Below are 26,695 nucleotides of genomic sequence, written 5' to 3' on the forward strand. Positions count from 1 at the left end.
ACTAATAGGGTACAGCCTTTTCTTCATGAAGAAAAAGACGGTTAAACCACATTACCCACAATGCAACAACTGATTTGTTGACTCTCGCGGGCTTTCTCTTCCTATGGCGGCAGTCTTCGAAAATTGTTGTAAGTTATGTTTCTAAAACGCACTTTTTCCGTCCAGTATCACCTATGTCACCGGTAAATACCATGTTTTTTTTACGCTCATATTAACGTTGCTAATGTATTTGCCTCGTCACGACAGCGTAAGACCGGTTTAAAAAACTTGTTTGTGTATCTCAAGTAGCTCGGTGTTACGGTTTAACAAGCGACCGTGTTAACTGGCAACTTTCAGACGAACGCGCCCGCTGTTGTCGTGGTTACGACAGCTGTTAAAAAAAGTGAACACGTATAGCTGTCCTCGTGAATGCCTTATTGTTTATTATTTTCAATACAGCGTCCAACCCTCCCATGTACATCCCATTTATCATATATACCTAATATATCCAGATATATGCACACATAATAAATAAATAAGTATGGATAAATAAATACACATGTATGTATAATATGTACCTAAATATGTACACGCGCTACAATAGCTACATGTATTTTTCAACAGGCGCGTTTGGCTGAAAGTCTCCAGTTAACACGGTCGCCTGTTAAACTGTAACACCGGAATCGAGCGCTACGCGTCGCGTAAACCGGATACTAATTTATATATAGTATTCTCGCACCTGGTGTCACCTGGCGTCACCTGGCGCGTGTGTTACGGCCGTTTATTTGCGGTGTGATTAACCTGTATCCTGTCACCACCATAATCTGTCCTTCCAAAAGCCCCGGATTAGCCAGCAGCGCGGTCGGTCTCCATGTCCTCTCCGGCCGGGCTTCGGGGCTCGCAGGCGGACTTCTTGGCGCGCTGGATGCCGGGCAGCACCAGAGCCGGGGTGGTCCTCGGACCCGGTCCGGACCTGGCTGAGGGGTCCCCTTCCCTCGGGGGGCCGGACGACTCCTTCGCCTCGGACTTCGCCCCTCTGCCGGGCTCCTCCGTGGACAGCAGCTACCTCGGTGTGGACGGGTTGAACCGGTCACCCGCAGTACAGAAGGCCGGGACAGAGGGGCCGGAGAGCGGCCAGTCCTCCGATGGAGAGCTGGAGGACCTGGACGGTCTGCCCATCAGGGCCAAGCTGGAGCAGGTGAGCTCGTGTTCACTTACTGTATTCACAGGTAGTGTCTGTGTTGTACTTATACATGGACAGCTTTTTATTTTGATAGTCATTCTTTTTTTACTTTAATTCAATGTTGTTGTTGTAGTGTACTTAGTTTTTTGGCTTCTTGTTTCTGAATTGGGTAACACTGTGGACAGCTATTGTCATATATATGTACATGTGTATGTATGTATATGTGTGTATATATGAGACCACGAACCCTTTGATTTATATTTGATTCAGATTATTTTAGACAAATGGACCTTGATTGATATTGTTCCTGGCAAGTCACCGTAATACTATCAAGAGTTTTTATATATATATATATATATATATATATATATATATATATATATATATATATATATATATATATATATATATGCGCTGATTGTCCACACCTTAACTTACATTGTGATGTATTCTTTTGTTACTGGTAGAAGGTCTTTTAGTTGCAGTGGTCCTGAAGCTCAATGATCTCGTGCTTCAACAACTCATCCCATTAAGTTGTGCAGCATATTGACCCCTGAAGGCGTGATCTTCTGGCCCTTTGTGTGGGCTTCATGTTGATTACGTCCTGTTTACTTTTCCTCTGAGGCTATTTATGTCGGCGAGGCCTGGAGTAGTGGCTGCAGTGTGTGTGTGCCTGCAGGTCAGCGGCACCTTGCTACACGCTAACCCGTCAGGACGTGCAGCCGCTGGACGATGCGGTGGGCTGAGCTGTACTTAGTGTCAGAGAGGGAGGTCACAGGTCAAACCCTCTGCGACCAGTAAGCTAATGTAACGCCTGGCGCCTCGTCTAAGCCTCTTGAAATACCCTCCTGTTTGAGTGCGAGTGTGTGGGCTCCATGGCTCACATAGACATGTTGTTTTTTGTGCAGTTGAGGAAATGGCAGCAGCACATGCAGGAGCAGCTGAAGGCCCACCAGCTGGAGGAGCTGCTGCGCCTCCAGGACGAGCAGCAGAGGCTGCTGGGAATGATGAACGGGTCCCAACGCGGCCCGGAAGGTACGCCGCAAGAAGCACCGCGAGTGTGACGACAACGAGTGTGTGATTGCGTAGTTTGTGTGTATATTTATTTCCTGTCGTATCTCACAGATGACTCGGAGGCTTCAGGGCGGTGTGATTCCAGAGAGACGCCACCGAGCTGCCCCGTGAACCACCATGCAGACCCTCGCCTGGAGCCAGGCGTTCAGGATTGTGAGGAGGTGAACGATGAGGAAGATGGTGAGGAAGAGGTTATTTCCCGTTTCCACGAACGCGACGACACGCTGATGCCGAGGAACGGAGGCGGGGCTTTGAGTGAAGACGTCTACTGTGAGAGGTCAGCACCGCCGTAAGCTGATGTGAAGCGCTTTGTTGTGTGTGTGTGTACTCGTTGAGCAGCTTGTGTGTGTGTGTGTGTGTGTGTGTGTGTGCCTCCTCTATCAGACCCATACAGCCGGGGGTCGGGGGGCGGAAGACTTTCGAGGAGTTGCTGGAGGAGCAGCTGAGGCTGGAGGAGCAGCGGCTGAAGTCTGCCCGGCAACAGCAGGTGAGAGTCTAACGAGCCTCTCCTCAGGACCAGAAACCAGCAAAGCACCAGCGATGCTCACACTGCCGCCGTGTCTCCTCCTCACTTCAACAGAGCCACGGTGGAGTCCAAGCTGTGCACGCCGCCCCCAAGAGGGCCTTTCTGAAGCGGGGCGAGGGCCTCTCAAGATTCACCACCAATCGCAAAGCCTCGTTGCCCAAAACGGGGCCGAAGAAGGACGTCCAGGCCCGAGCCGTCTGCCGCAGGAACTCTGAGCCGGCGGCGATCCAGAGAGGCGGCGTCGGCGTCCAGCGGGTCGCCGTGCAGCGCAAGACCGCCACGCTCAACAAGGAGAACCGGCCGAGGGGTCTCGGTTCTCCCCCTCCGGACGTCCGACCGGAGAGCAAAGCAGTGCCCACGAAGGTTCTGGGGAGGAACCAACGACAGAACACAGAAGCACCGGAGGTCATCCAGAGCGACCTGGAGGAGGGGAGGCGGCCGGGGAAACTGAAGGAGCGGAACGCCAGGAACGCCGAGCTCAACCGGGCACAGCAGCCCGGCGGCGGTCCACAGGATTCGTTTGAGTGGTCGTTCCAGGAGAAGCTGCAGCGGTGGCACTGCGACCGGCAGCTGGAGAACGTGGAGCTCGGCGAGTTCGAGCTGCTGGAGCAGGCGGCCGAGGAGCTTTCCTTCTCCTCCAACTCGTCCTTCGTCTTGAAGGTGCGTACATCACCTCATCGCCGCTCTCATCGTTCACATTTCATGTTTCAGGTCTCAGATGTCTGGGTACATTTACTGCCACGGCGGTTTCTTTTAATAGTGCAGATATCTTCATGAAAGTGGCCATAACATATCTTTTTTACTGTAGTCGCATTAGCTTGTTTTGGTGGAGCAGCTCCTGTGTCGGTGCCCCGTGGTGGCCAAACGCCGTCACGCTCTGTCCCCCAGCCCTCACTTCCTGTCCTCCCTCTGCCGTCGGTTGTCCGATATCGTAAAATAAATCCCTGCAGCGTCGTAGGGAAACGTTTTAACTGGTTTCAGCTGCTAGCTTCTCTGTTGGACGCTAACCAGGTTGTTGGTAAAAATATATTCTCTCCGTTGCATTGTGGGACAGAAAGCTGGCAAGAACAACTATGGACGCCGTGTAAAATACTCTGTTCTCGTCAGGTTCTTCAGATGGACCAGCAGCACCGGGGGCTCGACCCCCGCCGGCTCTCCTCCACCCCCATCAAGTTGCCCCCCGGCGGCGGCGCCGGTTCTGAACGTGAAAGCGTTTCCGACGCGTTCGCCGCTCCGACGAGAAGCGAGGACTCTGACGGGTCGACCAGCGGCGGCGCTGAGTTCGAGGAGCGAGAAGCGACGGCCTTTTGCTTCCCCTCGCCGTCCAACCCGCCGTACGACAAGCGGTCGTACCAGGACGAGGAGAGCGGCGAGGACTCAGAGGCGTCGGACGAGACGCAAGTCGCCGATGTCGGGGAGGACGGCGGCACCGACGAGTCCACGCTGAACGAGGAGGCGGTCAAGTTTGATGACGTCGACACGTGGAACGAGCCGGAGGACGCGGCGGTCGGTCCGGCGCCGGAGACGAGGACTCTGACGAGGAAGGTGGCGGTGAGCAGAGCCGTGGAGGAAGAAGAGGAGGATCCTGCTCCTGCTCTTCCACTTCCTCCCGCCTCTCAGCTCATGACCAGGCTGTTCCCCTCGCTGAAGCCAAAGGCCCAGAATGCACCTCTCCATCCTCCTCCCGTTGCTCCCGAGTCTAAAAAGTCAGAGGAGACGACGGGTGAGAATTTAGCAACAAATTTGGATGGTGTGGCGACTGCAGCCGCACGGCGTGACGTGTTGATCTCTCTTCTCCCCTGCAGGACAGCAGCTCGCGTCCCGGCAGCTGAGGGAGCGGCTGGTGGAGCTGGAGCTGGAGATCGAGAGGTTCAAGAAGGAGAACGCTGCTGTCAGCAGATTGCGGCAGGAGAACCAGAGGAACCAGGAGCTCCTCGGGTGAGGAACCAGAGTCGCTCTGCTCCTCCTTCTTTTCCTCTCGCGTCCGCTCACCGGCTCTTTATCTGGCAGGAAGGAGCGCTCGGCGTACGAGCGGCTGAAGGCGGAGCAGCAGGCCGAGTGGGAGGAGCTAAAGAGGGAGGAGAGCAGGAAGCTGCAGAAGGAGCGCCGGCTGTTTGAGAGGCACGCGGCGGCCGCCCGGGCCGGGCCCGACAAGAAGGAGCGCGAAGAGATCCAGGTGAGGCCAGAAGGTCCACAGGGAGCAGCAGGTGAAGTTATGGGTGCAGCTCTTTAACCTCCTCCCCCACCCACAGGTGCTGAAGCAGCAGCTGGGCGCCCTGCAGGAGGAGCTGAAGGGGCGGGAGAGCCGCTGGGCCGCCGCCCACAGCCGGCTGCGGCAGCAGGTGGACTCGCTGAGCCGGGACAACGACGCCCTGCGGGACCAGGTGCCCCACCGCGGAGCGCATGATGCTCGCTGTGACGGGTTTACAAGGTTGATGAAAGTCCTTTAAAGTATATTTTCCCTCTTGGTTAATATTTCAGATCACCATGTTGGAGAAGCTGCGCCTCAGCAGCTGGAGGAAACCCCCCACGGACGCAGAGAGGGACAAAGAGGCCAAAGATCCCAGGACCAGTGAAGGCAGCACATCTGTGACCAAAGGAGTGAAGTTTGCTGTGAGCTCGTTTATTATTACATTATATTATTATTACATGATTACATCACACGTTCATCCTCCTGCGTGTTCATGTTCTCGTGGTGTTGAAGACTTGAGTGACGAGGCCGTTCCTTAACGTCTTCGTGGTGTTTCTTTCTTCTCAGAGTCCTCTCGACTCCAGAGGAGGAGGAGGAAGCAGCGTCAGTCCTCCACAGAGCAGCGCTGCTGCTGCCACCAGGAGGAGCAGTCACGGTGCTGCAGGTACGTTCACCACAACAACAACAACAACAACAGGGACTGGAGGCTCACAGGAACGTCGCAGTGAGGTTTTGTTTTGAGGAATAAATGATGTAAACGTACTTTAATGGAGTTTCTTTGTGTTCTGAGCTCAGTGGAAACAAAGTGATCATTTTGTTCAGTTGAACTGACTCGTCGTCTCTTCATCAGCTGGGATGAAGAGCAGCCTGAGGCGGCCATCGGCGCCGTGCCTCCCCTCCTCTTCCTCGTTGCCTGGCAGGAGGGCCGGTGAGAGGTTGTCGCCCGCCAGCAGGAACCAGGAGCTCTCCGTCTCTCCGGTACGACGCGGCGCCTCCTCTTCCTGCCTCACCGTTTCATCCCTTCATCCCTCCGGTTTCACGTCTCTCGTGTCGTTGCAGAGAAACGAGTCTCTGCCAAACGAGCCGGAGGGCGGCGAGGAGCGAGAGCCCGAGTCAGCGAAGGAGGAGGTCCGACCTTCAGAGGAGGAGACGAGTCCTTCAGAGGAGGAGGTCCGGCCGCCCCCTGACGGGAAGGTGAGGGAGGCGCACGGCGCGTTAGTTCGTCTGTCAATACTTTGACTCAGACGGCCAATATGAGTCAGAAAGTATGCAGAACATATATGAATAAATAAAAGTGAGCGGCTGCTGACGTAGGCGTGTCTCTCCAGGTGGAGACGCTCCTGACCGGCGGCGAGCGCCTCGTCGTCTTCACCAACGGCACCAAGAAGGAGGTTTCAGCCGACGGGCAGACGGTCAAGATCACGTTCTTCAATGGAGACACCAAGGAGGTGACGGCCGACCAGCGAGTGGTGAGAGCCTTGAGCCCGCTGCGTTAAGACACGCCCCCAGGAAGTGATGCTGCATTTAGACACGCCCCTAGGAAGTAATGCTCTGCGTTTAGACACGCCCCCAGGAAGTAATGCTCTTCTCATGAAGCACCGTGGTCTGAGGTGTTTTGAAGACTTTTAACGTTTAAACTCTGAGTTTCTCCAACAAGGGGGCGGACCCGCCTTAAAGGGCCGGCGTGCTGCTTTTCGGAGGATCAGTTTGCAGAACTGTAATAAAACATTCATGACGATAAAAGGAAGTTTTTACTACGGAAGCCCAAAGGGACAAACCAAACTGTAGAGAGCCTCTTGGTCTGTACGAGAACTAAAGTAGTGATATTATGGGATGGATGGCCTGTGAGGCCCACGCGTTACCACGCTCTGAGAGAGTATTTAAATTTGACTGTTTTTATCCGGTAAAAGTAGAAATATGACCCTCCTTCTTCTTCAGATCTACTTCTACGCCAACACCCAGACGACACACGTCACCTTCCCCGACGGCGTGGAGGTGCTGCACTTCCCCAACAACCAGACCGGTGAGAACCGGTTCGTCATGTGATCTGATAGTACAAGTACTGGTGTGCAGTACATGGACAACAAAGTACAAGAGCTCGATAGTTTAATGAAGTCATCAGAATTCCAGTGAAATGTGAAAACCAGTGGGTGACTGGGTTCAAACTGGTTCTGTTTGCTTCTCTCCTTCTGCAGAGAAACATTTCCCAGACGGACGTAAAGAAATCGTCTTCCCGGACCAAACGGTGAAGAACCTTTTCCCCGGAGGCCGAGAGGAGAGCGTGCTGACGGACGGAACCGTGATCCAAGTCAGCCCGTAAGAACCGATACTGGTCATACTGCTCTTACTGGTTATATGATCCTACTGGTCATGATGCTGCTGGTTATATGATCCTACTGGTCATACTGCTCACTACTCTCAAGTTTGGACTTCTCTGCAGGCAGTGAAGAAAAGAAAGAACATTCCTTCAGTAAAACGTTAACGGTTCTTCTCATTTAAGATATTATTTTTTTAAACACTTATGTTATTGATCGTTCCAGAGACACATCTCCCCTCACAACCTTTTTTAAATTGCTTCTTCATAGTCTCATAAATCAGCTAAATTAATACAAAATGTTTAATTTCTCATTAATCTGACATTTTATTCTACGAGTTGTTAAAAAAGCTCTCGGGCTTTAAATCCACGGCTGAGACCGACAGTCACGTGACCTCCAGCTCTGGGCTAACGGGGTCTCCTCCCTGCTCCTGCAGGGACGGCACCAAGGAGATCCTGTTCAACACGGGCCAGAAGGAGGTGCACACGGCCGGCTTCAAGCGGAGGGAGTACCCGGACGGCACCGCCAAGACCGTCTACGCCGACGGCCGGCAGGAGACCCGCTACCCCAACGGCCGGCTGCGGGTCAAGGACCGCCACGGCCACGTGGTGCTGGACAGCGGCGCCTAGCGGGCCGCGGGTTCGATTCCCAGGAGGCGGAGCGGCCTCCAGCCAAAGCAACAGGAGACGAGTCGGAAGCCTTTTCACTAATTTATTTGTTTTTATTTAACAGGAACTCCAGACGTTATGAAATGTTTGTTTACAACTATTTTATCTTGTAAAAATGTTGAATACGTATTTATTTTCTTAGCTTTGTATATTTTGTAAAATAAAAATGTTTTTTTGGAGACTCTTCGTGGTTGAACTTTGAAGGCTTTTAATCTGTTTATTATAAACAATTAATAACTAGAAACATTCACAACAAAACAAAATAACTAAAGGTGATTCAAAGGAAGCAGCGAGGAAACCTGAAGGAGACGAAACCAAAGTTACCACAGTGCTGCTATTATTATACAATACTATATATATGTATATATTTTATGTATGTTAACGTATTTTATAAAATATATTTTGTAAAATATATAGCAAGTAAAATAAATGATAGTATATAAATATGTACAATATAAACATTATAAAACTCACATACAGTAGTGATGTGATGAGTGAACTCTTCCTCCTCGTCTTCACTCCCGCTCCGCCAGCCCGCTGCTCAGCAGGGGGCGGTGCACCAGCTCTCCGTCCTCGTTGTACAGCAGCACCGTGAGCTCCGGCGCCCGCGCCTCAACAACAACAACAAACAAACAGGCATTTCATGTCCAGACAGGAAGTCATGTTGTTGTTGCTCCAGCTCAATTTACTGGTTGACAAAAACAACTAAATCTGCTTTAATAAAAATCATGTCTGTCATAAAGTCTCTGCTCGCCTTTCTCCTTCATAGCTCCATTATTTATGCTTTAATCATGTTTTATTGACGAATCCCTAAGTTTAACAGATTCTAAGTATTTTTTCATGAGACCTGTTATTGGTTTCATGAGACGTTCCACAGCGTAAAATAAAGGAGAGTACTTCAACTTGCCTTGTATTGTTGTATTTTGATGAGAAGTATATAATATCAGGTGAAATATACTGACGTTAGTGATGGTGTGACTATTTTTAATGATAATGTAACAGCTATGAATTGTGGGTAATTCCTTCTGCAAAGTCTGCAGAGATGTGAAAGTTGGACAGAAATAAACGCTCACAGAGTTTAAAGGACACGATGACCGAGTACCTCTGAGGACATGTACTAGTACACGTCGTAGTACTAGTACACGTTGCAGTACTCGTACTACTCACCACGACGGAGGCGGTGATGTCCCCGTGCAGCAGCTCCAGCATGTCCATGGTGGCCTTGACGCTCCAGTCGGGGCAGTATGGCAGCACGTCCTCCTGGGCGCCGCCGCTCGGCGCCTTGAAGCCGGCCACGCGGACCTTCAGCGCCTGCACCGGGAAGCGCAGCAGCTCGGCCGGCATGCGGCGCAGCCTGCAGCGACATGCAGACACGTTTTGAGTCCAGTCCTCGAACGCATCAGAGGGGGAGGGGGTTTCGATGGACGCCAGGGGGCGGAGCTTCGAACCTGCTGAGGGGCAGCGGGTCCTCCGAGCCGAAGTCCACGTGCTGCACGAGGATCCTGACGGGCTCCACGCTGCTGAACCCGTTCATCTGGGCCCGGTAGAACCGCCCGTCGCTGTACTGCGCCAGACACGGACCGCCTGCGGGGTCGGCAAACAAGAGACCAGCTGATGCGACGGCGGCGTGTGAACGCAGGCGGTGAAGCGGTGGAACGAAGCGTTACCGCGGCGTAAGTCGGTGAGTGGCTGCATGGCGTCCACGTCGTCGTTGACCCGGGTCAGCGCTTCGTCCAGCGTCTCTCCGTCCACCTCCACGGCTCCATCCAGCGGGCAGAAGAACAGCTGAGGGAGGGAACCAGCTGCAGTCAGCTGGGCCTCGCCAGCGCCGCCCGGTGGCGACTCCATGAGCGAACACACAACCCACTCTCACCTCGTTGGGGGTCCGCAGGTGCTTGACCCGGACGGGGAACTGCTCTCCCTCCTGCGGCAGCGCCGGCTGGATGAAGCAGCCCAGCATCAGCTCCTCCGGGGCCTTCAGGTTCTGCGGGGCGTCCGGACCGGAGGAGGGAGGCAAATGGATTTTTTTGGGCAGTTTATAATATTGTGAGACAGCAAAGAAACAAACTACAGTTAATTTGGCTTCAGGGGAAGTTTCACCTCAATGTCGATTTCCCACTCGTCAAGGAGGACAGGAGCCATGTCAGAGTGCCCCTGTGGACACGGACACACACACACACACACACACACACACACACACACACGCACACACACACGCACACACACACGCACACACGTTCTTGAGGGAACTGAGGCAGCACCGCTTCATCATCATCATCATCACAGACCTTCTGTGGAGAGGCGTTCATAGAGGCGTGTTGGTGGTGAGTCAGGATTTTGTTGAGGCTCAACCCGTCCAGGAAGAGCTCGACGGTGAGGGGTTCCCTCGGGCCAGCCGGCAGCGCCTCCACACGCACATATGTAAATACATACAAAATACAGTACAGGTTGTGTTAGCTTCACTAATACTATGGTGCAGGTGGTGCATTCAGGTGCGACGCGTGAAAAGACGTCTCCAGCTGTTCTACCGTGACTCTCATGTCCACGCAGCGATCCACCAGCAGCTCCCTCATCAAGGCCACGGCGTCGCTCTGCCAGCGCCCACCGACCTGCAGAGACACGAGGGAGGAAGTAGAAGGAAGCAAATGTATCGTCTTCAAAGAACTCACACACGCACACACAGACACAGACACACACACACACACACACACACACACTCACGGGGTTGATGCCGTGCAGCTCGCAAGACATACAGAGCTGAGGGACGTCGTCACACAGCAGCACGGGGTACACATGGACCACCGGGATGTTCTCCACCAGCCCGTAGTCCACGTACTGAACCTGTCAGGGAGAGGAGTGTGAAGCATAGACTTCTATACAACCAGAGGAGAGAGAATGCAGCTTTAACACATGAAGCATAGACTTCTATACAACCAGAGGAGTCACCCTCTGGTGGTCAGGAGAGAGAATGCAGCTTTAACACATGAAGCATAGACTTCTATACAACCAGAGGAGTCACCCCCTGGTGGTCAGGAGAGAGAATGCAGCTTTAACACATGAAGCATAGACTTCTATACAACCAGAGGAGTGACCCCCTGGTGGTCAGGAGAGAGAATGCAGCTTTAACACATGAAGCATAGACTTCTATACAACCACGACTTTTATACGTCAGTGACAATGAAGACCACAGAGAAGAAACAGTGAAGCTGCTTTCGGGCATAGAGGGTGAATCCTGACTGGTTAAATGAACGGATGAAGGTTGTATGTAAGCGCTGGTCGACATGCCGACCTTGACGTGACCTCCCAGCACCTCCAGCAGCTGTCCTCGGTACCACAGCATGTCCGGCCCGATGACGGCGCAGCCCTGCACCGACTTCCAGGTGTAGGGCTTCTGCCGGGGCAGCGTCTTCATGCTCTGCTGGATGCGCTCCTTCAGCTGCTCCAGCCGACCGTCTGGACACAGACACAAGAGGATGTAAACAAGACAACAAGAGACACAGAATGTAAACAAGACAACAAGACGCAGAGTTTCATTCTAATACTGAAGGAGCGTTCAGAAAGAATCGTCGTCTCTTGTGAACCTGCACTCTGAGTTCTGGTGTAAATGACTCCGTCCTCTCCGACGGCAGAAACCGTGATCTGGACGGGACCGAGGCCCAGAAGCTCGGGGGGGCGGTACAACCTGGTCTTTACCTGCGCACACACACACACACACACACACACACACACACACACATTGTTGTTGTATTAATGGACACTTTGTGAAACTGTATATTCTGACAAAAGTCCCTCAAGTGACGACATCTTTGTGTCCTAAGAAAACAATTTAAAATGAAAAAAGAATATTTAAAAACATGAATAAAAAGACGATTAAAACATTGGACCCCAGTTACAGGGAAAGATATTAATATCATATTCTAAGCATTTCTGCGTTGACACAGACTCGAGGCGGACGAAAGGAGGTTTCTTGTCCAGAGAGAGCGAGCTCACCTTCTCAGGAGTCATCACGGTGCGCGGCGTCGGCTTCGGGGGCTGCAGAGGAAAAACACAACGAACTGTGGGAATCTGTTTTTTGTCGCCATCAGAGCCGCCGGTCTGAGAGTCGCCCGCTGGAGGCTTTGGAACAGCAGCATCTCTGCAAGAGGAACCAAAAAGACTGTCAGAGTGAAGCTGAAGCTGCATCCTCTCTCCTGACCACCAGGGGGCGACTCCTCTGGTTGTATAGAAGTCTATGCTTCTGGTTGTGTGTGTATTTCTGATTTAATGCTTTACATTAAAGGTTCTGTTTCAATTGCTTTGTTGCAGCATACTTATGTATTCTAACATTTATCAGAAGAGATGATAAAAGGAAACTTCAGTGAATCTGAACACACACACACACACACACACACACACACACACACACACACACACACACACGCACACACACACACACACCTTGGTTTCCTCTCCCGGAGCCCGAGGCCCTCGCTGGCCAGGAAGTCCACCATGCTGACCATCTGCCCCGTCTCGTTGGAGCAAGACAGGGTGACGGGCAGCGGACGCTCGTCCGTCATCTCCTGCACAGCCACACGGAGGAGAGAAGGTCAGAGGAGAGGAAGAGGAGGAGGAGAGAGGAAGAGGAGACGGTAGGAAGAGAGGAAGACCTTGATGGTCAGATAGGCCGAGGCTCCGGTCAGGTAGAAGGAGAACAGGTCGCAGGCCGTCGCCGACCAGGTGGAGCGGCCGCCTGCAGGCCTGGAACAGGGAAAAGGAAACCCACAAATACAGATATGAGTTTTATTGTTTCTATTTCATTCAAACAGGCATTTGTCAGTGTGTGTGTTAGTGACCTGATGTCAGTCAGAATGTGTGTGAGTGTGTGTCTGTGACCTGATGTCAGTCAGAGTGCACTCCAGAGCCAGAGAGCCCATCAAGGAGAAGGGAAGGGGCCGCATGTCGTTGACGTGGAGCTTCACCTTGTTGCCATGGTCACAGCGTATCACCTGGTACCAGCAGAGAGATGAGGTCATCGTTATTTATCAAGTCAAACCAACAGGAGGAGCGCTAGTAACATTAGCAGCACCGCTAACAGAGAACCAACAGGAGAGCTAGTAACATTAGCAGCACCGCTAACAGAGAACCAACAGGAGAGCTAGTAACGTTAGCAGCACGGCTAACGTTACTTTGGTTCACGTCATTTACATGATGATCACGATCCTGTGATGCGTTCAGGTGTAATCTAGTAAATTGGAGTGTTGGTGATGAACTAGAATAAAGCAAGATGTTTGTGTGCACATGAATATAAAATAGATCAACTATAAAAAATAATATCTGTTATTTACACTTTAATTGTGTGTTTTTATGCCACAAAAAAAAGCGGTTTCTGTACCTCAGCAGCGTCTCTGGACGTGACGTCGCAGCAGACACGTCCTCTCTCCCAGACCCCGTTGATGAGAGCAGCGCAGAACTGGTCTTTCTCCCAGACCAGTTCCTCCTGCTGCTCCATGAGCTCACACTTCTTCTTCAGCAGCTCACACATCCTGAAACACAGCGAGATACCTCCATGTATCTAGATGGATGGATGGAGGTCTTTGTGTTTGTGGGCGCTGACCTCTTGAGCTGGGAGCTGAACTGGGTGAACTGGACGTAGAAGCTGCTCGGGGAGTTGACGTGGCTGACTCGGACCTTCAGGTTCTGGAGGCAGAGGGGGCGCTTCAGCTGAGGCAGGAGGTCCACCGCCGCCTCGCCCGGATCCCCGCCGCCGGCGGCCTCCGTGGCCGACCGGAGCTCCAGCGGAGGATCCCATACGGCCGGCTCGGCCGCCGCCGCCACCACAGCCGCCTCAGCTCTGCGGGAGAGAGGGAGGAGACGCTGAAGCCCTGATCGCACCAGACTCCATTCAGAAAACGAGCATTTTGAGAGTTCCCTCGCAAAACAGGAATTCAGACTTTCTGCAAGTCGGTATCGATGTTATTCTGCATCTTTTTTGTGCAGTAAAATGTTTACATCTGGAATTGCATAACACATAAAGCGGCAATAATGTTTATTGAGCCCTTGATAGATTAAACAATTGTATGTGCATGAGGGGTGTAGACCCGCCCCCTAGAGCGTCTCCTGCTTCATGCTGTGTGACGCTACAGGACCATAATTCACTTGATGAGCTTCATGCTGTATTGAAGACGACTCGAGGCCTCACCCGTCTCTGAAGGCGGCCAGCCGCTCGTTGACCAGCAGCTGAGCGATGTTGTCCAGCGGTCCGTTCAGGCTGCTCTCGAACAGCTTGACCGGCACAGGCTCGGTGTGCCGGACTTTTTCTGGAAGAGGTACGGGGAAGGACATGAAGACGCCGATGAAAACAAGTGATGCGAGATTAAAGACATACAAGCTGAGCATCTGACACACGAAGAAATCAGAAAACGCACAAACACTTGTTATTTCTGATGGGGAGGCCCTCATAAACTCTGTTCTCAACGAGAATCGGCTCCAAATTAGCAAAATACTCTTTATTCGTCTTGGAGTGAGACGTCCTTGACTCAAACCTCCTCGCTCCGTCTCTCTCTCTGGGCCTCTTCGTCTTTCTGTCTCTCTATCTTCATCGCTGTCTTTTTGGGTCTCTGTCACTTTGTATTTGCCTCTCTTTCCCTTCGTATCTCTGTATCTCTCTCTTTGCATCTTAGTCTGTCTGTCTGTCTGTCTGAGTCCAGCGTGAGACTCACATGTTGTCAGAGAGGAGACAAAGATTCAAAGTGAGGCTACAAGTGCCTCCAGTAGACGCTGAGAACTCTGTTTACATCCAAGAATATTAAAGAAATGTGGATTCTTTTATCAATCTACCGTCTTTTTTTTCCTCACACAACCTACAAAAAGAACCGCTAACAGTACTAGCATCTATGAAATCCTAACGATACCCGTCCCTACTACACAAACACACACACCTGTTGCCACGATGATGACCAGTTTCTGGAAAGCGAGGCTGATGAATCTGTTGCTGCAGGCGTCGCTCCAAGTGTCTCCGTCCAGAGGAACCAGGCCGGACAGACAGCAGCGGACGGCCTGCAGAGAGGAGACACTTCCTGTTGCTGCACAGTGGAAACAGACAATAACACAACTGCATCGAGGAAACAGGACAGGAACTCATCTTGGTCACTTAATAATAACCGCCCGACTGCAGCTTACAGCATCTCTGAGTCATATTTAGCTTTGACGTTGAAAAGTCTCTCTCCCGCTACGCCGCGCAGCTCTTTCTCTACTAGTCGCACTCTGCAGAGTGAAAACTATCCAGACATGCACCTGGTGCAGAGAGCCAGGTGACGCAGGGGAATATATTATTATTGTGTAACGCTACAGCAGGAGGACGTTTATATTCTGCTCTCACTCTGCAGGGAAGGGAGAAGAACTCATCCTTGATCTTCCTCAAGTCGCTGACGGACACCACCTCCTTATTGCCGAAGTCAACGTACTGCACCTCCACCTTGCTGCGCACTGGATGACCTGCACACACACACGGACACACACACACACACAAAATCATTAGTGTTGTTTTAGAGACTGGGACTCACGTTGCATGCAAAATTACATTTGGAAACTTAGTTTAGAGGAAGAAAAAAAAAAGCGAAAGCGACAAAGACAAGGAGAGAGACAAAAAGAGAAACAGAAAGAGAGAGAGAGAAACAGAAAGAGAGAGAGAGACAGACTGACAGATCCCCCTCACCTGTGACCTGGGCCCGGTACCACAGCGTGTCCTTGTAGCGGGCCACGCAGGCCTGCTGCATCACGGGGCAGTAGACGCTCAGGTCGTCCTCCTCCCTCACTGTGGCCTCGCTGTAACAAGCCTGGATCTTTGCAGAGAGCAACACGAACTCCATGTCGTCAACCTGCTGGAGGAGAAGATCAGGGGAGGAAGAGGAGGAGGAGGGAAATAAAACGGAGTGACAGAGAAAAGGGAAAACTATAATCATAAAAAAAAGTTAATCTAAGTTACGACGCTGGCATCTGAGCCACGTTTGAGCATCAACACACACACACAAGACATCTACACATATTAACACACACAGATCTAAAACACACACACACACACACACACACACATCTACATACACACACAGATGAACACACACACACAGATGAACACACACACACAGATGAACACACACACACACACACACACACACACACACACACACACACACACACACACACACACACATCTACATAGACAGACAGACATCGACACAAACACACAGATGAACACACACACACCGACACAAGACATCTACACGTAACACCCCACCCCGCCCACACAGATCTAAACAAACAGAGATCTAAACACATATAGACATCGACACAAACACACAGGTCTCCACACACACACACCTCGACCCACCCACACACACACCCACACACTACCAGCTGGATGTAGAAGTCCTCGGGGCTGTGCACGTGGGACACCACCGCGTGGAGCTCCGTGTGGGTCTCTGGGCTTTGAGGCGGGTAGAACAGCAGCGGCGTCCTGCACGGCTTCACCGGGGAATAGAACCTGCGAGCGGAGCGCAGGGTGAGGAGGCAGCAGTACAAGTACAACAGAGTACAACAAAGTACACGCTCACGAGGCTTCCCGCTCACCTGGCCACCTCGATGAAGACCAGGTACTCTCTGATGGACACGGGCGCGTCGCTGGCTCGCTCCATGGGCGTCTTCCTCAGGTCCACCAGCAACGAGTCGCGGTCCCAGCCCAGAGGACGCATCTCCACCGCGGCCGAGCCGACCACGCTGACCAACTCCTGCTGCGCCTCTTTGCTCCAGCCCTTAATCTGAGCACACACGCACACAGTAAACACACAACCTCCTGCTGCGGCAAAGAACACATGACGCGACAACGGAACATTTGTACTAAAAGATGCACATTTTCCTGGATGATCCAGCGTCACAGCGCCCACTAAACTGCATCCAACTGTTCTTTTTTTCTACAAAATAAACTCAGAATTAACTGTATTATGTTGATCAGGGCTCATACACACTCTGACCAGAGGGTTTCCATGACTTTAAACTAAATGTTCATGACTTTAAACCAAATGTTCATGACTTTAAACTAAATGTTCATGATCAAACGTGTGAAATGTGTGTGTAAACAGTAAAAAGTGATAAAATGTAGTATTTAAACTAACAATGAGGATTCAAAGCATACAGTAAACCTTAAATGACTCAAATGAATGAGAGACAATAGTTTGATTAAAAGAATAAACATTTATATAGATGCCTGTATGTATGCTGCTGATATTTTGAGCCTCTTTCCTTTAAAAGCAGATTCATTATTTCAGACTAAATGAACGTCATGAACACATGAATATAACACATTTACAGGACTTTTACACAACTTTGTGGCTCTTTTCTTCGTCTTGTGCAACTCTGCTTTCTGAACTGAACCTCCAGAATATCTCGTGGCGCTCGTTGTTAAGAAGTGAAACGTCAGCGTTATAAATCGGTGTGTGTTTCAGGCTCACCGGGTCGTAGGGGACCAGGTTCTTCAGGCTACACCTGATGGCCTGATAAGCGAAGCCGTCGAGCTCCGCCTTCGCGACCTTCCCCACGCGCCTCAGCTTGTCGTTCACGGCCTTCAGGAGGGACTCTGGCGTTTCCTCCTCACTGGAAGAGACGTTACGACAAACACTGCTGCAGCGATACGGACATGCTATATTTAAATGATTAACTCTTTACTGTAAAAATACAGAAAAGTGAAACCATCCATGTGGGAAAACATGCAAATTATGCAGATTTGTATTATTTAATTCAGGTCTAAACATGAGCAGAGACTAAAGAAATGCAAGACGTGTCATGCATTCTGGTTTTGTTCATCTCTAAGAGGATATTTGCCGTGTGATCTTCGTGCCGTACCTCTGAATCACGAGGTTCTTTCTGTGGCCCGAGTCCAGCAAGAAGACCCGGACTCTGACCAGCCGGGAGGCTCTGCAGGCTTTCACGGCCTCCTTGCAGCCGACGTGAAACACCTCCAACACGTTGGCCCGACACCAGCGGGTCTCCTCACACTTCACAAAGATCAGAGTACCTGAGGAGCAGAGGAAACCAGTAGAACCAGTGAGGAGCAGAGGAAACCAGTAGAGCCAGAGAGCAGCAGAGGAAACCAGTAGAACCAGAGAGCAGCAGAGGAAACCAGTAGAACCAGTGAGCAGCAGAGGAAACCAGTAGAACCAGTGAGGAGCAGAGGAAACCAGTAGAGCCAGAGAGCAGCAGAGGAAACCAGTAGAACCAGAGAGCAGCAGAGGAAACCAGTAGAACCAGTGAGCAGCAGAGGAAACCAGTAGAACCAGTGAGGAGCAGAGGAAACCAGTAGAGCCAGAGAGCAGCAGAGGAAACCAGTAGAGCCAGAGAGCAGCAGAGGAAACCAGTAGAACCAGAGAGCAGCAGAGGAAACCAGTAGAACCAGTGAGCAGCAGAGGAAACCAGTAGAACCAGTGAGCAGCAGAGGAAACCAGTAGAACCAGTGAGCAGCAGAGGAAACCAGTAGAACCCACCCGTCTCCACCTGGTCGCAGGAGGTGAAGCGGCAGCTGTCTCTGCAGCAGAAGTCGTTGATCTTCTTGGACAGGACCTCGCGCTGCTTCTCCTCGGCTACGCAGCGGACGTAGAAGTAACTGGGATTCACCACGTGGCTCAGCACCACCCAGTGGGTGACTGGGAGAGGGCGGAGTCAAGGGAATAGGCATCGAGGGAATAAACAGAGAGGTATGGGAAGAAAGGAAGATTGGAGACGATTGAAGACATTTAATGTACTTGTAAAGTTGACAATGTGCAACTGTCAAAGTGAAAGTCACCTCTATTCAAATCAAACAACCGCCTCCTCCTCCTGTGGATTCTCTCGTTGTCATTGGCCAGCTCGGGGCCGGTGGGCGGGACCGCCGCCAGAGGACTCGGCGCTTCACAAAAACAAATTAAAAATGAAATTAAAAATGTCTTCTGTCCTGCATTCAGCGTTCTGATTGGATCACACGTCTTTAAAAAAAAAGTCAAACTCGTGAAGAAACACGCGACAAAGTAAAAAAAAAACACCTTTCTCTTGTTCCTCGTTTAGAAGCTCCTCCACAATTACGTCTGGACTTTCAATGTTAAAGGTCAAGGTCGCAGGGGATGCGCCTCGTGAGGACGGACCAGTGGATGCCGGGTTCTCCCGCTCCAGGTTCTCCCGCTCCGGGTTCTCCCGCTCCGGGTTCGGGGAGAGACAGTTCCTGTTCGGGCTTTTTGCGTTTTGCCTGAGAGAGAAGAGCAAAGAGTGAAAAGTCAGAAAGAAGGAAACATTTACACGTAATATTCACGTTAATATGGACGTTGGTTAATTGTGTTACATTTGCCGATAACGCAGAAGATAACTGTCAGAAAACGTTGTTTAGATTTGCGCCACCAGGGGGAGCCGGTCACATTTTTAATGAGATTGAGTTTGAGGAGCGTTGGAAATGTATTCTACTTAAATAAATCAGGATTAAATCCTTATTAACACAACATAAATACATACATTTCTCTGAGATACTCTTGTTATTAAAAACAGAGCGAGTGACATATTATATGTTGAAGTCAGTTCTTAAACGTTCTTAGCGTAAAGTTTAAAATATAAACGTACTGGGAAACATTTTTAAAATAAAAGGAAGGTTTTCTTTTTTTATGTAGATATTTTTTAATGCACAGAACCTTTAGCAACATAGTCGGTGTGAAGTGGAAGATATTTAAAAGGACTCACAGCTTTGGGCCGACTTCCATTTTCAGAGACAACAGCAGACTCTGGTTCAGACATTCAGACTGGAAAACACAGCTAGAGCACAAAAAGTCACTCCCAAGAGAATTGCAGGAGAAATTAAACAAATATTTGAAATGTCTGTTGTTATTGTTGACATTTCGTCACCTGAACTCTTACTGTAGTTCTACAGAGAATATTGCGCTTTTTTAAAATGTATTTCTTTTGTATGTGTCACGTGCACACGCTATAAAAAACACGTGTGTGAGACAAACAGTGTAAAATGACAAACCTCATCCTGGAGTCTGGAGTGATGCCTTTCATATTGTAGGACTCTTCATCCACAGGAGCCTGCAGCGTCTCCAGAACCTTCTCACACACACACACACACTTATAAAAAGAGCAGCTGTATGTAGCGTTTCCGGCTGCGCGCGGTGGCGTTGCTAGCTACCTTGTCCAGGGTGCAGTACTGCTCCAGGAAGGGCACTCGGCGGACTTCTCTGGCCATCTGCATGGCGATCTCCAGGTCCTTCTCTCTCTTCTGGACCCGGCTCACCTCGGCTTGGACGCAGGAGAACCGTCCCTCCAGGTGCGCCAGCCGACGCAGCTGCACGTCCTTCCTGTCCACAGAGACATGACAGGCGGGTTGATTTAGTGAGGTCGTATGAGGTTTTAGGCACTTAGAAAGAATCTATATCAGTCAAAGTGAACGCTATATTTACAAGATTTTCACCTCTTTACCGTTCTGGCGGAGAACTGTACTAATTTTATTATTCTGTTGGTTTAACATTATGTTTTGCACGTTTTTGTCCTTCCTGTGGACTGCAGGAAGATCAGCGGCCGCTAAGGCGTCAGCTAATGGAGATCCAGTAAATAAACTATCGACCACCACTCCATTGAAAGAAAGCAGTAGTTTTAGCTCTCACAACACAGGAGTTGTTGCTCTCCTGCTGCCTCCATCTGTGAGTTAGTTTGTGTTATTGTGTGAATTCTGTGTCAGATTCACCAAAGTCACTTAACAACACAAACTAGCAAACAGACGGGAGCAGCAGGAGAGCAACAACTCCTGTGTTGTGAGAGTTAAAACTACTGCTTTTCTCAATGGAGTCTGGTGTGTTTGAAAGAACATAAATAACTTTCCTGTCTGACTGAAGGTAAAGAGATAAAACATATTCTAAATATAGCGTTTATTTAAACTGATATAAATTATTTTAAGAGAGTCTAAAATAAGTCCACAGCAGAACATTGACTTGCTACTAATCTACTGCAGTAAAACTCAAACAAACACAGCACTAAACATCCAAACTGTCCGTTTAAACAATCGGTACAGAAAGGATAAAGACCAGCATGAGAACAGTTTGCATCCTCACCACTTCTGAACCGCCAGCAGCGCTTCGTCTGCCGCTTGCTCGATCTCCATCTCCAGCCGAGCTTGCTCTCTCTTCGCCTGCTCGGCCCCACCGACCGTCAGCGTCTGCAGAACCACACACACACACACACACACACACACAACTATTATAAAATATAAAAGACTAAAAACAATTCTCAAACAGGACCGAATGCGATCCGGTGCATCTCTCGAGTGTGAAGTTATTTTTGATGTAAATGTTTTTGGGGTTGTGCAGCCTTCACCTGGCGGATGTTTTGCAGAGCAAAGAGGTTTTCTGCAGCTTGGTTCAGCGCCTCGTCCACCAACTTCTTCATCTTCTCCATATCAGCCGGCTAAATAAAGACACACATTTGAACCTTTTTTTAAATCTGAATTAATTCATTTCATTCACATTCTTCTGTCCGATTCATTGAGTTTCAGGATTATACATTAAGTAAAAGTCTCTCTCCACCTCACTAAGCTATTTAATATTACATTAGATCACAAACACTGTTTTTATCTGGTACTTAAATAAAATATGCCCACGTCTTCTTGCAGCTTGTTGGCTGAAACTATTTTAAATGAGATAATATTCCTGAGCTCCGTCAAAGTTGCTCTGCCTCCGAGTGGCCAAAGAAATAAGTGATCACTGGAGCGTTAATGTTTTTTCTTGTAGAAGATCACCAAGAGCTTATAATGATAATCTAAATACAAATTACCAAACCACTTCCCATCAATAGATTACGTTAAATTTTTTTTCTCAGAAAAAACGTCGAAGGCTGTACTTTAATTCCATCTCACGTGATATAATAATCGATGTTGTAGGGAGTTGTTTAGTCTGAGCATTAACACCATGGTGTTGATACCTTCTCCACGTCCTCAGTATGGGCGTGCGCGCTTGTGTACCGCCTGCGATTCATTCCTCGGTCGCCCCTTCAAAAAGAGAAACAAACAGTGACGTCACACGATCTGATCACACGTGTTGAACCACAGGAGGGTCAGGTGGGTCGTCTTAAGAGTAGAAAAAACGTCGCCGTACCGCTTCTTGTTCATTTTAGAAGTGTAGATGAGGCCGATGATTCTGCTGTCCTCCTGCAGGCCGAACACGCCTCCTTCAGGAAGCGTGGACTCCACCTGCAGAGAGGCAAGCTTTGGTTCTTCATCGTCACACACACAGATACTCTCATTTCTCTATTATATCATATTGACCTGACATTTAATTTACAATTAACAAAAGAAACTTTGTGATTCTCCGTCGTGTGCAGCATTCAGTGGGCTATACAACTTATTAAACCATAAAAAAATGTATTTTCATATTGTGCATTGTGTAGTTTATCTTACAGAGTAAAAACTGGTGTTTAGAGTCTCTTCTTGGGATCAGTTTACCTCACACTCTGGACATCTGATGACTCCGTCACAGTGAATAGACAGCAGGCAGGAGGTGCAGTAGATGTGAGCGCACAGCAGCAAACGAGGGAGGTTTCCGTCCGAATCATCCTCTGAAAAAAGAAACGGGACGACAAATAAAGCACACACATCACATTCATTTTAAAAGCACAATTAAATGCAACATGAGTTCCTGCACTAGGAGGTGCAGGAAAATAAAACAAACAATGATGTTTTTAATAACACAATTGTGTTTAAGTTACAAGTTGAACAACATATGTAACAACAATATTATTAATAATGGATTGGATTCAACATATTTTTATCTGTGTTATAACTTTATTGATAATTATTGATCGCCATAGAGTGGGCGCGAGACTTTGAGGCCTTACTTCCGGTGTGAGCCTACTTTAAGCTAGCGAAAAAACTACAACCTCTCGTGACCTTGAGAGCCAAAAAACACCTTAGACATTTTATATTTTATAAGATAAGCACATGAAATATTAATAGTCAAAACTTTAATTTCTGCCTGCAAAGTTAGCAGATGAATCGACGTTTTTTTTTTTTAGCTAGCATAGCTCTTAAAACTCTTTTAGCTAGCACTTAAAACTGCTCTTGAACCTCTTTTAAACCCCGCGGGAGCAAAGCAGACGTCCTACCCGGCAGGCTGAAGGCCTCCCCGCAGAGATGGCACGTCACGGTGCTGAGGTTGTCGCCTGAATCCATCTTTTATCGTCTTTAAGGCTTCTTCTTTTTTTCCGTTACTCAAAACCAAGAAAAAACGTGCCGCGCTCGCGCCCTTGTCCCCGGTCACGTGGTGGCGCAGGTGCGTTTACGTGACCCTGGACTTATCGATGACGCGTGATCAGGAGGTCAAGCCTCGAATAACGAAAGAATAACAAATAAAAACTCGTTTAACGAGCAAACTAGTGGCGTTATCTCTCTAAATATGATGGTTCGTCACGTCCTCTGTTATCTGACAGGTCTTATCTCACTGCATCAGGTAATATTCACCTCGGAGCTTTATTTAAATGATGGTGATGCGTTCACGGGATTGTGAAGCCCTTGTAGGACTGACCACGAGCATATTTTTTCTTTCTTTTTTTGTTGCCATTATTGTCTCATTTTATTGGTGCTTTTGATCTGACAAACCATATAATCCCTGTTCCAACAGGTTAAAATAAGTCATGTGACACTAGTCACACCTGTGCACACCTGCTGTTCATACTGACTGAAGCACTGAGCTACACAAATACTTGTCATCCTAAAAATATGTCTATTTATATTCATTTAAAGTCTCACAAATTGTCAATATGACAAATAAAAATGACGGGGCAACAACGAGAACAGATAATTTGAATCAATAAATACATACATGATGATATAAGGAAAGATAATATGGGGACATTAAAGCAGAATGTAATAAAATGTCTTGAGCTTGACGTAATTCAGTAAAAACAGAATAATTTGAAAGTCCTCATAGTGAGCACCAGGGGGCGCCAAAGACTCATAGGGACGCACAGGTGACCTGTGAGGGGACGAGTTCACAAGGCCAGATGGGAGATGTATTCCCTAATGAGGAAGAGTGTTCCCTAATGAGGAAGAGTATTCCCTACAGACATACATACACACATTTACATACATACATATCTAAATATAGATGTATGCCCATTGACAGCTGGGATCGGCTCCAGAGACCCTAAGTGGTTTGGATAATGGATGGATGGATATATATATATATATATATATATATATATATATATATATATATATATATATGCTGTTTGGATGTTTTCATTTCGCAGCAGTGAGTCTGAATGTGTCAAACAGCTTCACTGTAACCTGTTGTGTTTACTTCTTCTCTCATTGTCTTTCATCTCCTTTGTGCATCCTGACACACACACACACACACACACACACACACACACACACACACACACACTCACACACACACCCCCGCTCTGTGAGACGTGTTCTTTTGTTCCTCTCCTCGTCTGAGCAGCGGCAGCCGGACACAACGGCCCTCCGGCCCGCTGGAGCTGCAGTAACAGGAAGTGACAGGCGATGGCGAGCGGCGTCACGTGGTCAAGGTGAACCGTCTGCAGGGCAAAGAGCAGCTGTGACCTTCAGAGGTCGTCCATCCAGCGGCCCGGAGGCCGCGTGAAGTACACGCGCTGCAGCAGAGCGACTCCCACCTCTGCACACGCGTCCGAATGAATCCGGCTGGCCGCGGTGGGAGTGGACCACCTGGGTGTGAGGAGCGCCTGCAGCTATGAAACACACCTGTCTGCTAATGAGAGGGAAGGGAAACGTCCAGAGATCAGTGAACGCATCGGCCCGAGGACGCTTCACACCTCGCAAGTATCCGACAGACACTGTTTTTAATCAGGAGATCACACACACACACACACACACACACACGATGAGTAATGAGGCCGATGACAACAAAGCATGCACAGACCTCCCCTGTGTTCATGTTGTGTCACTGCGTCTGTTTCATTAACACAATAAACCAATGTGAGACTCAACAAGACATTAACATTATACATTATTCCCCATAAAAGTCCAGAAAGAAATATTATAGAACCAAAAACCTTGTTTAATGTCTTCATTAATTGGTTAATTAGATGTTTGAGGCTTTGATTTGCAAATCAAATGTGTATATAACAGTTTATATATATTTATATTAATATATATATGTGCATTTGTGAATCATTTGTGCTTCACTTCTGGCTTTCATTTGATTTCATAACTCTGTAAAGGCAAAACTATCCTGTGTTAATCAGTTTCTTTGTGTGGCAGCGTGCATCTACAGCATGTGAAGGAATGTAATCAATAAAAAACGATCCGTAAAACTTGTTTTGGATCGATTACAAAGCTGCCGCAGGGTTTTCTCCTTCTGTAAACTTCCTGTGGAACAAAAGAATATTTTCTGACCTCCGAACTTATCAGATCAGATGGAGCGAGAGAGAACCTGAGAGTGAAGGAATCTGTCTCACCAGAGCACCGTGTGTGTGTGTGTGTGTGTGTGTGTGTGTGTGTGTGTGTGTGTGTGTGTGTGTGTGTGTGTGTGTAATGAACCCAGAGGGTGAGGGGGGCGGGGTCTCCCCCATCGCTCCTCTTCCTGAATGTGGGTCACTTCCCATCCTCGGGGGTTCCCCTCACAGTTCCCTCCAGAACCTCCTCTCTCCTCCGTTGAGGAGCTCTCCTCGTGTCCTCTCTCCTCGTGTCCTCTCTCCTCGTGTCCTCTCTCCTCCGTTGAGGAGCTCTCCTCGTGTCCTCTCTCCTCCGTTAAACTTCACGATGCGTTTTCTAAAACTTGAATAAATCAGATAAAACCTAAAAAAGCTGCAAAACTACATCAAGTTTTTATTTTATTGTTGTTTTATTGATATTTTTATCTTGTAATTTTAATTGTGTTAATTTATTGTTTAATCATTATTATTTTTATTTAGTTTAAAAAAATTGAATTTATTTTTAAAATTAAAATTTTTAAAATTATAATTTTTTAATGTTTTAATTTTTTTTAAATGTATTTATGTATTTTACAATATATTATTTAGTATTTGCCCCTTCTGTAATTCTTGGTTGGACAAACACTTTTTTTATTGATATTTTTATTTTAATGTTGTAATTTTGTATTCAGTCTTATTTTTATTTAATTTTTTGTTTAATTTAAAAAATATAAATATTTAAATTATTATTTATTTTATTGAATTTAACCTTGTGTAATTCTTGGTTGGACTCTCCAGGGAGGAGGAGCTGTATCATCTCAATAGTTCAGATGCTTTTATACATTTTAAATTCCAACACATGCAAACAAACACACAACGCTTTAAAAGAGAGTCCTCTGTTCCCTGCAGGTCACAACACGGAGCAACACATGTTCACTGCATCCGACTGACAGATGACCTCTGGAAGGTTCCGCTGAGCCACTGAAGGTCTTTCCTTTCCTTCAAGGATTACTGTCCTCTCTTTCAGCAACCTTTTATCTTCCCTTGAGTCCTCTGACCTCAGCAGCAGCAACCCGCTTCCCTCCTTTCAGGTCCGGCCTGAAGGAACCACAACGAGAAGGTCAAGAGACTCATGGATGGGGTTTAAGTGGTGCCCCCTCCAGACCCCCCTCCAGACCCCCCTCCAGACCCCCCTCTAGACCCCCCCGCCCCCCTCAGGCCGGCAGCATGAAGGGAGCATGCAGTCGCTTTGTGGCTTCATGTCTTTGTGTGGTGGAAGAAAGGCCGAGCATCACGCTCCAGAGCTGACAGGGAGAATACAATAAAGTG

The 26,695-nt window shown here is 48.7% G+C and overlaps 2 protein-coding genes across 5 annotated transcripts; one reads left to right on the top strand and one right to left on the bottom strand.

The window, feature by feature from the left end:
* Positions 1-75: 75 nt before the first annotated feature.
* Positions 76-8,093, top strand: cenpj (centromere protein J). Of its 2 annotated transcripts, XM_068572279.1 has the most exons (18): positions 76-128; positions 819-1,177; positions 2,071-2,197; positions 2,288-2,513; positions 2,621-2,723; positions 2,817-3,422; positions 3,870-4,485; positions 4,568-4,700; positions 4,773-4,938; positions 5,015-5,146; positions 5,244-5,375; positions 5,521-5,617; positions 5,804-5,931; positions 6,013-6,147; positions 6,282-6,422; positions 6,892-6,976; positions 7,149-7,269; positions 7,705-8,093. In XM_068572279.1, exons 2-18 carry the CDS (start codon positions 851-853, stop codon positions 7,895-7,897), a joined length of 3,468 nt encoding a protein of 1,155 aa, XP_068428380.1. In that variant the 5' UTR covers positions 76-128; positions 819-850; the 3' UTR covers positions 7,898-8,093. The 2 variants fall into 2 exon arrangements, with proteins under 2 accessions (XP_068428380.1, XP_068428381.1); XM_068572280.1 differs by lacking the exon at positions 76-128 and having other exon boundaries at positions 734-1,177.
* Positions 7,971-23,213, bottom strand: rnf17 (ring finger protein 17). 3 transcript variants are annotated; one of them, XM_068572277.1, is made up of 38 exons: positions 23,072-23,213; positions 22,413-22,525; positions 22,066-22,160; positions 21,893-21,959; positions 21,290-21,379; positions 21,028-21,131; positions 20,109-20,277; positions 19,950-20,026; positions 19,664-19,735; positions 18,982-19,181; positions 18,747-18,848; positions 18,448-18,606; positions 17,810-17,981; positions 17,419-17,560; positions 16,541-16,728; positions 16,325-16,454; positions 15,630-15,792; positions 15,294-15,409; positions 14,854-14,971; positions 14,115-14,232; positions 13,530-13,766; positions 13,308-13,458; positions 12,809-12,921; positions 12,583-12,673; positions 12,374-12,495; positions 11,927-12,071; positions 11,518-11,629; positions 11,226-11,389; positions 10,658-10,777; positions 10,465-10,545; positions 10,225-10,341; positions 10,037-10,090; positions 9,810-9,920; positions 9,604-9,721; positions 9,385-9,520; positions 9,104-9,290; positions 8,411-8,547; positions 7,971-8,235 (listed from the first exon to the last, which is right to left on the bottom strand). In XM_068572277.1, exons 1-37 carry the CDS (start codon positions 23,136-23,138, stop codon positions 8,452-8,454), a joined length of 4,617 nt encoding a protein of 1,538 aa, XP_068428378.1. In that variant the 5' UTR covers positions 23,139-23,213; the 3' UTR covers positions 7,971-8,235; positions 8,411-8,451. The 3 variants fall into 3 exon arrangements, with proteins under 3 accessions (XP_068428378.1, XP_068428377.1, XP_068428376.1); XM_068572276.1 differs by having other exon boundaries at positions 8,415-8,547; positions 15,630-15,795; XM_068572275.1 differs by having other exon boundaries at positions 15,630-15,795.
* Positions 23,214-26,695: the final 3,482 nt, after the last annotated feature.

The sequence above is a fragment of the Clinocottus analis genome, unplaced genomic scaffold (genome assembly GCF_023055335.1).
Source record: "Clinocottus analis isolate CAN_PGR_092001 unplaced genomic scaffold, fCliAna1.0.p SCAF_12, whole genome shotgun sequence".
NCBI lineage: Eukaryota > Metazoa > Chordata > Actinopteri > Perciformes > Cottidae > Clinocottus > Clinocottus analis.

Excerpts from the sequence above, each read along its gene's own strand:
- cenpj (XM_068572279.1), top strand. The coding sequence starts at position 851 with ATGTCCTCTCCGGCCGGGCTTCGGGGCTCGCAGGCGGACTTCTTGGCG. Across the intron at positions 2,724-2,816 it reads AGTCTGCCCGGCAACAGCAG|AGCCACGGTGGAGTCCAAGC; the intron begins GTGAGAGTCTAA and ends TCACTTCAACAG. Across the intron at positions 5,932-6,012 it reads AGGAGCTCTCCGTCTCTCCG|AGAAACGAGTCTCTGCCAAA; the intron begins GTACGACGCGGC and ends GTGTCGTTGCAG.
- rnf17 (XM_068572276.1), bottom strand. The coding sequence starts at position 23,138 with ATGGATTCAGGCGACAACCTCAGCACCGTGACGTGCCATCTCTGCGGG. Across the intron at positions 20,278-21,027 it reads CTGCTGGCGGTTCAGAAGTG|GAAGGACGTGCAGCTGCGTC; the intron begins GTGAGGATGCAA and ends CTCTGTGGACAG. Across the intron at positions 14,233-14,853 it reads GGTCATCATCGTGGCAACAG|AAAAAGTCCGGCACACCGAG; the intron begins GTGTGTGTGTTT and ends TACCTCTTCCAG.